Source organism: Pocillopora damicornis, chromosome 8, assembly GCF_964200805.1.
Source record: "Pocillopora damicornis chromosome 8, jaPocDami1.2, whole genome shotgun sequence".
NCBI classification, from domain to species: Eukaryota; Metazoa; Cnidaria; class Anthozoa; order Scleractinia; family Pocilloporidae; genus Pocillopora; species Pocillopora damicornis.
The window spans coordinates 9,784,012-9,794,831 of record NC_142677.1 but is presented as its reverse complement, the minus strand read 5'-3'; the positions used below and the strand labels follow the sequence as shown (position 1 = coordinate 9,794,831).

At 38.9% G+C, this 10,820-nt stretch overlaps 1 protein-coding gene across 1 annotated transcript; it reads right to left on the bottom strand.

Moving 5' to 3' along the window:
• Window positions 1-564: 564 nt before the first annotated feature.
• Window positions 565-1,179, bottom strand: LOC149041308 (uncharacterized). The gene has a single exon (XM_089180849.1). It carries the CDS (start codon window positions 1,177-1,179, stop codon window positions 565-567), a length of 615 nt encoding a protein of 204 aa, XP_089036975.1.
• Between the last annotated feature and the right edge of the window lie 9,641 nt (window positions 1,180-10,820).

The window sequence follows — 10,820 nt, the reverse complement described above, 5'->3', positions numbered from 1 at the left end:
GACGTAATGATCAAATACTGGCTGAAGTTGAAACAAATCTCCAATTGCAGCAATAGAAACACCTCCAAAATCTAATTTATTACCTATTATATCCTGGAGACGTTTGTTAATTTGTAAGTTGAACATGGAACTTCCAACCATTGAAACTTCATCCAAGAAAATTACCTTGAGAGCTGCCAATTCTGCTCATAAAGTGTTTAGCCGGCTTGAGTCAAGAGACTTATAGTTCTTGAGATCTTGATTTGCTGGAATATTAAATGTGCTGTGTATTGTTTTGCCTTGAATATTATAAGCTGCCTTACCAGTCGGGGCAAGAAGAATAGCTTTCACTTTGTTAAAATCATCTCCAACTCGCACATTGAGATATTTGATAACAGCTTGATACAGTGCCTTTGCCATGAACTTGATGCCCTCCCAGGTCTTCCCCATCTCCTTTATTTCCTTCTCAACTGTCTGTTGCCATGTGATCTTGGGGCGACCCCGCTTGCGTTTCCCTTCTGGCGTCCAATGCATAGCAGTTTTTGCAATGGAAGCTTCTTGGCGGGTGACATGGCCAATCCACCTTCAGCGTCTCCTCATCAGGATGGTAGCCATTGATTTGGTTCCACACCGTTCAAAAAGATCTTTGTTGGAAATGACATTAGGCCAAAAGATGCGTAAAATATGCTGAAGGCTTTTGGTGTGAAAAGTGGAGAGTTTTGATAGATCCTTCTCCGTTAAGCGCCAACATTCTGAGCCATACAGGAGGGTTGTAAGGACGCAGCTATGATAGAGCTTCAGCTTGGTACGAGTACTATAGGTGGAAGAACGCCATACCTTATTCATCATATTGAGCGAATTTCTGGCCTTGTTGAGACGGCTCTGGATGTCCAGGTCAGTTCCTCCATCTCTACTGATGATACTGCTGAGGTAGGTTAATCTGTCTGTATAAGGAAGCTCTTTGTTATCAATCTGGACTGGTCGTGTGTAGGTAGCGTTCATTGCCATAATTTCAGTCTTCTTGCTGCTGATGTTCAGGCCAACTTGCTTTGCAAAGGTGTTGAGGCAATGCGTCTTCTCTTGTATGTGGGTGTGGGTGTGTGATAGTAAGGCTGGATCGTCTGCGTAGTCCAGGTCTTCCAGGTAGGCGAAAGGTGTCCATCTGATTCCCCTGACCTGGTCTTCAGTGGTGCGATGCATGATTCAGTCCACAACGAGGTTGAAAAGAAATGTAGACATTACACACCCTGCCTGACACCAGTGTGAACTTCAAATAAGATGTCACCATCACCAACACAGCGGGTAAAGTTGTCATAGAAGCTTTTGATGATCTCAACAAGGAGGAAGGGGATTCCATATGCTCGTAATAACTTCCAGAGGCTGTGCCGGTGCACACTGTCAAAGGCCTTGGTGAAATCTACAAAGTTGATATAGAGAGTTCGCTGCCATTCGGTACTCTGTTCAATAATATTTCTCAGTGTGAAAATATGATCAATACAGCCCCTTCCTCTCCTGAAACCTGCCTGTTCTTCACGAAGTCTATGGTCCACAGCCAGTGATAAGCGTTTCATGATGACCTTTGCTAAGATCTTGCTAGGGGTGGATAATAGTGTAATGCTGCGCCAGTTGTTACAGTCAGACAGAGCTCCTTTCTTTGGTATCTTGATGACGACACCCGTATTCCAATTGTCAGGAATTTTCCTTCTGTCCCATATGGTGTTGAAAAGTGGCTGCAATATGCTTGCCATAGTCACAGTGTCTGCCTTGAACAGTTCAGCATTGAAGCAGTCTTTGCCAGGTGCCTTGTGGTTTTTTAGAGAATTAATGGCTGCAATCATCTCTTCCTCTGCTTCTTTTGCTAGATCTTCCATATACGCTCTCTTATCTGTTCTGATCTTTCTTTTGACGCACCTGTTGGTTTCTGTGTAAGCCGCTCTTAAAAAGTACAAAAGTACTTTTAGACTAAGGTACCCTCTCACCAGAGGGTACCTTAGTCTAAAAGTACTTAAGTGGAGAAAAAAATCAATCTGAATACTCATCAGTTCATATTCCCATATGAAAGCTAAGTGAAATGGCTGCATTTTCAAGATCAATATAATTAAACTTATCAAAGAGCAACGACTTGGATGAGCATCTTAAATAAAAGCTGAGTACCTCTTCTACAAAAGCCAGAGGGTATCTTATTGCTAAGTGGGCGGAGTTGTGTAAAAATTAGTAAAACTCATTAGGCATTGGGCCATTTTTGGCCATTTTCTTTATTGTTTCATGAGTTGAAATGAAGCAGATGCATTACAGTAATAGGCAAACTTCTGATGGAAAAAGTGCTTCTTGTGGGTGAGAACATGGGTGAGAACATGGCTGAGGAAACCAACATGGCTGGTTGGACCACGTGAATTAACAAAGGTGTGATCAAGATTTAAGATTTCACACACAAAACTCGCTCTATCATTGCAAAAAACAGTGGCATGAACGTGGGTCAGGTGTTTCTTGATGTGAAACAAAGTGTAAATTTGAAAAAAAGCTAAAAAAGTGAGTAAAAGGAGAGAATGGGCTAAGACGCCTCTAAATGCCATTGTGACCGCTGACTGACGAAACAGTCAAGGTCATGGCTGCAGTACTGTCAGGGAGAGCAAGATCACATTTCTCTAGATCATTTTGCATGGCATTGGAATAGACAATCTCCACTTGTGACCCTGACATAACCTTTGCTCAGACAGACACCATGTCTCTGGAATTGCTTTTCTCCAGAATTGCTCTTCTCCAGAATGTCTATTAGTAATGAATCGGTGGATCAGCCAGGGATTGCTTTTCATGGGAATGAAAGGTATTTGGTGTCTACAATTCTGGATGATCTAGTCATTTTGCATTCTGTCCTGTCAGGCTGAAATTTGTTTCTAGAGGCTGATGTTTACAATACCAGATTCTTGGAAAGTTCTTTCCCCTTGATGGAGTCATTTAATTTACCATTAAAACATATAACTGTTGTATGTGTGGAATTTTCCAGTGTCTTAAAATCGGAAATAATGTGAATTTCCCAATGCAGGCATATGTAGACATAGCCATCAACTTTTACACCTTTTGCGGGAGAAGCCATCGCAAATCACATTCGATCAATACAAACATCTTTAAACACCACGAATTCTAGCAGACCACAAATAACACTTCTTTGGTGATACTTTGTGGCATGAAGTATGACAACAGGCATGCGCAGTGATGTGCAGCTGCTCTTTTGAAAAATGCAGGCTCTGAGAATGTCTCCATGGAAACGGGGTTAACACAGGAAGCCTACAGAACTGAATCGCCTCAACCAACACCAGTTTTAAGTCAGATAGTTATTTTGTCTACTTTGTCGTTTTAGGTGTAGTTTGGTTTTATTGATTACATATTTAGTGATTAATTAAACGAAACACTTGCAGTCATATGTGCAAGTTTACAATACAATAGAAGAGGAGTTATCTAAAAAGTATAAATTTCTTTACAAACATTAAACTAGATAAAGTTAAAAAGAGATCTATTTACAAAGCAGTGCTTAAAGCACTCAGTGTGAATACATGGTAGCATATAGTCATGACCATGTTGATATAAATATTGACATGTATGTCTGTTTGGTAGAAGATATGACAAACAATGTGTATCTGTAGCTGTGATTTTTTTCCATAGTTGTCTTTCCCTAGTTTGAATTACATCTGATGAATATACACTCTATGGTGTAGCCATATTTCCATGCTTCCTTGCAGAATTTATCGATCTTAGAGAGGTATTTACCACCATAAGCACATGCCTATACTTCAATTGTGTATGTGAATACGGATGTAATAAAGCTATCAAATAAGATGGTTAGCTTTTCTAAAGTCCACCCATAGTATTAACAAATTCTGAGGATATAAAGTCTTTAATTAGCTTTATCCATCATATTCTGAAAATGAGTGTCCCAGTTGCTGGGACTTTCCTGAAAGGTTACTCCCAATAATTTAAGTTTGCTCTCTCTTTCAGTAGTGGGCACAGTCTCAGGAGGGGATTTTTGGGTCTCTTTTTTCGTTACTAGCTCCTATGTCTTAGTAAGGTTTAATTTCAGGCAAATTTGGTCCAATTGGAATACTCAAGGTGATATTGTCTGCAAACTTAATAAGCAGGTTTGTTTCCTGGTTCAGAACATTAATTTCATTAATCTGTAACCTATAAATCATCAACAGAAGTAACAGATTGTGGTCTCTTAGTGAACCATTCAATTAGAGTGGACTTGTACACATCTGTACTTTCATAAGCAATTTCTTCAAGTTCCTCTTGTGATAAAAACTGCTGCTGCGAATATTTTCCCAAATTATAATACAGGCATACATCTGTATACACACTCTTGTTAACTGACTTCTCTAGTTGACGCAAGTGCAGCACCAATTTTCTCCAATCGATCTTATGTGTTCATATTGGTATCTTTAGCCTCCTTTCCTTTTCCTACAATTATAATAGCTTGTGAGCATTCAGTCTCGTTTTTGATGAAGTATGAACACAGATAAATTATACACTTGTGGTGATTAAAAACTGGCTGTAAATCAACATTAGCAGCAAACCTTAATCCAGCTGTAAAGTAATTGATGATAAAACAATTATCAATTGGTCGTTGAAGGTGTAATTCATAATCTGAATCAGGTGAAATAGATAATACTAAGTAGTACTGGTCTTCTGTTATACCAGTGGAATTGAAAACATCAGTCTCTGTCACTGTAGAGTCATAATTTGGCTCACTTGGATTTAGTACATAATCTATATTGTCTTTAGCTAAAGCAAGAGTTTCCCTTTTTTCAAGTATGTTTGTTTTCATGTCTTCCATATCATCTGAGACAGGTTCAGCCAAAAATTTTCGATTGCTTGAATGAGTCGACAGAGTCATTGGACAGATTCACTGGAAGCTTGACCTTGATTTTTGGTAAAGTCTCATGGCCCCCTTTTGCAGCCTGGTTCATTGCTTTCACTGTGCGGAGAAAGGAATCTCCAAGAATAGTGGCTACTGGGCATTTGATGTAAACTTTATACAGTGATAGGTTTGTGCATTTCATGTTGTTAGTTTTTTTGGTTGACTTTGTTGTTTTGTTTGTCCTTTAATCCAGGAGCAAACTGAATTACTGCTAATGCATGCCAGCCTTACTGTATTTAATTCATATTAAAGGCTGTATTACTTTTACTTGTCAATCAAGATGGTCTACAGTTAATATTATATTTCTTTTCCACCCTAATGGATTTGCACCTGCACAGAGTTGTGAGATATACTTACCATATGATCTTTGACTTTTTTACTTTTTACACAGACTTGTGGGATTTGGAAGCTTATTCAAGCACACAAAAAATAATTTGAACTTAAAAACAATTGTAGCACAAAGCACACAAGCAGATAATTCAGACATACAAAAATAATTCAAGCCACAGAAAAGTAATGCTGAACATCATAAAAATAATTTGACTGTAGACAAAAATAATAAACCCTATTTTGACACTTAGAAGTTGAGTGCATTGAATCAAGTTCATGTAACACCATTTCTGAATCCTTAATTCGCTCTCAGACCTGCCACAGAGCTGAATTGTTTTCTCTTGGAAGCCTTTCTAAATTACCATCTACTTTTTCCTTTAATTCCTTGGACTCTAATACTTCTTTAAGAAAGTGCTTCCTGAGCTTAAATAACTCTCTCAATTGCTCCTCCAGAGGTTTGCAGGCTCATTGCAGGGCAGGAATTTCCAATTTATTAATATTTTGAAGTTGTAAATGGGTCAGTTGCTGTTCCCATGATTGTTTAGCTGACTGGAGAGCACTCGTCAGCTAAGAGATTGCGTACTCTTTTCCTTTTTGAGTTTGAGCTCTAACTTTGGTTCCAGCTGGAACTTCATCTTCCAATTCTTCATGACGGTCTGTGGAAGGCAAAGAAGAAACAGGAATTGCAAATGTAATGGATCTGCCCCCATATTTGCAGATGAACTAGCCATAAATGTGCATTAAGTACTCTAAACAACTATGAGTGTCACTTTCATCCCTCGAAGAAAATCATAGCTCCTTCAAAGCTTGAAATGTTTGCAGAAACTATTATCATATCTTTAACTTATATCAACACATTGATCAATGAATGTACAATCCAGTATGATTTATTCCACAAGTGTTTGATAACATCAAATCAAAATACAAACAAAAAGCTAATTTAAGCAACACAAAAGTGCTAAGGTTGCACACAATAGTTGCATTACAAAAAATACATGAAGGCAAGATAAAACTGACAATAATTAAGGTACAACTTAAATGAAATAAAATTAAAGGAATACAAAACAATGCTTACCAACTGTCCTCTCTGTATTGCAAGAAAAGTTGGGCCTAAAACAGTGAAATTCGCAGAATAGTGACGAGTTTAAAAGAATCCACATAAGTTACATGACAGTCATGATGACTACCTACCACTGAAAATAGTTACCCAATGCATTCACAAGTCTACAGTAAAGTTGAGTTATTTGTGAGTAATACGTTTGTTTGAGCTGTGTCAAGAAATGAAAACAGGGTTGTACTCGTAGCTGGTTTTAAAAGGATGCCCAACGAATTGCATAGGTTCATGATTCATTGCTTGAAGGAAAAATATTACTTCCAAAATGATGTTGATCTAGCGAGGTAGTGGCATAGGATAGAATGTTTCCTGGGAATAGTTGAAGCAGTTTCTTGGCTGGATTACCACTTACCACGGTGTGAAATGCATGATTATGCAGATGGTTTTCTGGTGATGTTGACATAGCAGATTTCGTTTTTACTTTGTGTTGTGATCGTTGTAATATCAAGTTTATGCTGTTTAGATGTGCAAAGGGATATTCTGGGGATCCAAACAAACCTGGCAGAAAGTGTATCAAGCTACCAGGTGAGATAAATTTAATCCATTGTTGTAATTAAGATGCTACACATGAGTTCATTGTAAACAAGAATACAATGGACTGATTGCTATCATTTTTGGGTTTAAAAATTGTTATGGAAACTTCTGACTGGACAAGAAATTTCTTTTAAGGTGAAGGTATCTGAGTGGTAATTTCTGCTCAGAGTATGATGAAGAATTAGTATGCTTCTCAAGAAAAATAATATGTACCTTGCTTAGAAAGCCTTTGATTGTCTCTGTCAGCAATTTTCTATTGCTTGCTTCCATAGTGACGAGGTGGACATTCCTTGAAACCTCAGTTTAGATAAATACCTAAACAATGAACAGAAAATTTCCCTTAGATCAACTAATGGCAGCTTGCCGGACCATTCTTTTTTTTTTAAGCGGAATTCTTACCAAGTGTTATGATCAGGCTAATGAAAAGAACAAAGACAGAAGGAGATGATGTTAGGTTTTACTGCTTTGCCAAGGCAAAGCAACAACCGAGAATAAGTTGGTCTCGAGGAAATGGCAAGACCTTACCCAGCAGGGCTGTTGTGTCTGGAAAAATCTTGTTAATTAGTAAAATAAGGAAAGAAGATGAGGGAGACTACGCATGTACTGCGAGAAACATATATGGCTCCGAAACTGGTTCAACACAGCTGAGGGTACAAGGTTAGATACTTAAATAATTTTTTATGAGAGCATAGAATGGAAGGATGTTGTTGAGAGGAACCGTTTGTGTATAAAATCGCACAGGCCCGGATTAACTTCACGCGTATTATTAACATTTTCCCAAAATGTTTGAGGGAATCGCATTTGCACATGATATTTGGGTGATTAAACCCTTTCAATGCTGCCACAAAAGTCAAAACAAACATAACTGAAAAACTGATTTTGTTTGGATTAACCTTTGCTTAAAGAACAAAGAACGCAAATACGGTGTTTATTCAGTGGGTCAGTTTTTTGGTGCAGTGGATTCTCTTGTATAACAGGAACACTTTAGATGGTTGGACAACGTTTAATGAAGAATACATAAAATATAAGATTATTAGTCTATTGAAACGTGAACAATTGTAGAAACAAGCAAATGCAATCAAACATGCAAGATATGCAGCTTTTAGTTGACACTGCTTGCAGTTCTCTGTGACAGGAAATTCTAAAACCAATGAATATGCAACATGTTACCCTACATGTAATTTACAACTTCAAAGTTGTTCAGAATGGTGACTTACACTGTAGTGTAGGAAACTACAAACAAAACTGAACATGTTACATGAAAGTCAAGAGGTAAGAAATATCTTCAGTGAGCATTACAAGCAACACTTTTCATAATTCAATGCAATACAATACAATACTTTATTTATACACATAACAGGAAGGAGCTCCTGAGTGCTCATTAAAACATGTATGTGTGTATTAATGTAAAACAATAAAATTGTGCAAAATGTAAAGGATAAAATTAATCAATTAATTAATAAACACTACCTAAATACTAACTAGTAATAATCTATGCACAAAATTTAACAACTTTAAAAATTTAAAAAGTTCTTCAAGTCATATGAACATTAACAGCCCGCTTAAAAGATACAATGTCTTTGGACTCTCTAACCGTTGGAGGCAACGCATTCCACAGTTTACTGACTAAAAAGGTAAAAGATCTATGCATGTACTCCAAGTTGAATGGGGGAAGTTCCAACCTGGTGTTGAGCTCACATAAGTTAAGACTACCCCTAAGATCTTAAGTGTATCTTGCTTCTCAACCTTCACATTATTGAGATGAAATTCATATTGATATTATGATGGCCTGATGGCAACAGCTTGCGTTTTAGCGGCATTAATATTAAGGTAATTTAATCTGAACCATCTTGATAGCACGCTGAGGTCAGAGTTAATAACACACTACAGAACTGTAGGTGAGACATCCGAGGCATATTCTGTCGTGTCATCAGCATACAGCCTTAAGGACATATTAGAAATGAAGTAATTGAGATCATTAATGTACATATTAAATAAGAGTGGACCTGACAAGGATCCCTGTGGTACTCCGGTTGTTATAGTTCTCCACGGAAAATATACTCCATCAAGTTTAACTCTTCGCCTTCTACCTAAAAGATAGGCTGTCATAAGTTCCAAGGCATCATCTGTAAAACCATACACTTTCAGTTTGGCCAGCAGAAGTGGGTGACAAACCCATGTTTCTTCAGTTATGAAAGAACGATCAAAAATGCAATTAAAAAAATCAACAAATAACTGATTGGTACTAGGGAAAAGTTTCAGAGTCGACAAATTGCTTGGAGCATGGAGAGTGTATTAACACGCTTTTATGTTAGTGTTTAGGTTGTAAAGTCCTTAGCGTCCTACAAGCTTTGTACTGAGGAGACAACTTTTGTTTTTGGGTTGTATGAGATGTTCTGTGTTGGTAGACTTTGAAGGCCGCTTGTCATGATATTCTCTGTTAGAGGCTGGTCATGTGAAGACTTGGTTTCTCAAACTGCTAGAGGAGGTTTGGTTGCTCAGATTGCTGGTAGAGGCTTGGTAACTTGGAGTGGTGGTATAGGCTTTGTTGCTCAGAGTGCTGGTAGAGGCTTGGTTGATCACAGTGCTGGTAGAGGCTTGATTGCTGAGACAGCTGATGGAGGTTTGGTTGCTTGGAGTTTTATTTGGGGCTTGATTGCCCAGAATACTGTTGAGTCCGTAAAGGTACCAAGACGACAGGCATAAACACAACATGCTTTAATATGATAGATTCATACAGCTAGAACCCCCCAACCTCGCTACTGCCGGTCAGCGGTCAGTTAGGACTTCATGTTACTACATCTTCCTTTTTTTTTTAATTAACTAAATGTCAATAAGGACATCACTGTTCTCAAGTGTCCTGAGTGAAACTAATATTAGCATTGTTCAATAAGTCTGTCTGGTCTTCTAAGAGCTCCTCTAGGTCTAAGGCGTGTCATCATCGGTTCAGGCTGCAAGGGCTTGTCTACTGCTGGTTGGTCCTCAGGGACAGATAGTTCTTCATAGTCTTCTTGGCTGGGTCCAGGAGCTGAGGGTACATCTGGGTTCATCTCTCTTCTTGGTATTGGCTTGCGGCTCTCATAGCCTTCATTCTGGAGTGAGACTGGAGGATTTCCCTCAAAAACTCTTCGGGTCTGTATGACTACTGATCTTGGAGACTTGTGTTGCTTAATTACTGTCCCTTCTGCTTTCAGATCAGGAATCCAAACACGGTCGCCGGGTGACAGTTCCTTTCCCTCTACTACTTTGTGTCTATGGTCATAAGCGAATTTCATCTTAGCTCGGTACTCCTTCTCTTTTCTTCTGATGTGATCATAGTCTGGGGTCTCTGGCTTCAGCTCATCTGGGTGACAGGGAACTCTAGTACGAAGTTTCCAACCCATACTTAATTGTGCTGGAGAGTAACCGTGATGCAATGGAGTATCTCTTAAGTGGCAGTGGTACTCGCCTGGGAGTGATCAGACAAAAGGGTGTGGCCCCTTCCTTCAAATGAATTGTATGCTCACCCTCCAATTTGCCAAGGCCTTGAAAGAGTCTCGGGTACTGCTTGACAATGTCCCCCTTAGTCGCTGATTGGAGTGGATGGCTATTAGGCGTTTGATGGACAGCTTTAACACTGTATGTCCCTGGGATGTTATGGATAAGACCAAGACTTCGGATAGTGGTTATCCCAAGAAGCAACTTAGATGCCCCACTGACAACGTACACTCGTTCTTTAATGACTGTTTCGTCTTGTTTGAGGTTCATCACTGCACATCCAAGGGTCTTTAAAGGAACATCCCCTGCTCCAACAAGTTCTCTGTCAGATTTTGAAAGTGTCCCATGCGAGGACTTGTAGATGTGCTCAGGCATCACAGACACTTGTGCTCCTGTGTCGATGTGCCATGTCAGCGTGTCTTGGTCTTGAATCTTGAGTTTGACATGCCATCCAGGGTCGGACCTACCGATTTG

Excerpts from the sequence above, each read along its gene's own strand:
- LOC149041308 (XM_089180849.1), bottom strand. The coding sequence starts at position 1,179 with ATGCATCGCACCACTGAAGACCAGGTCAGGGGAATCAGATGGACACCT.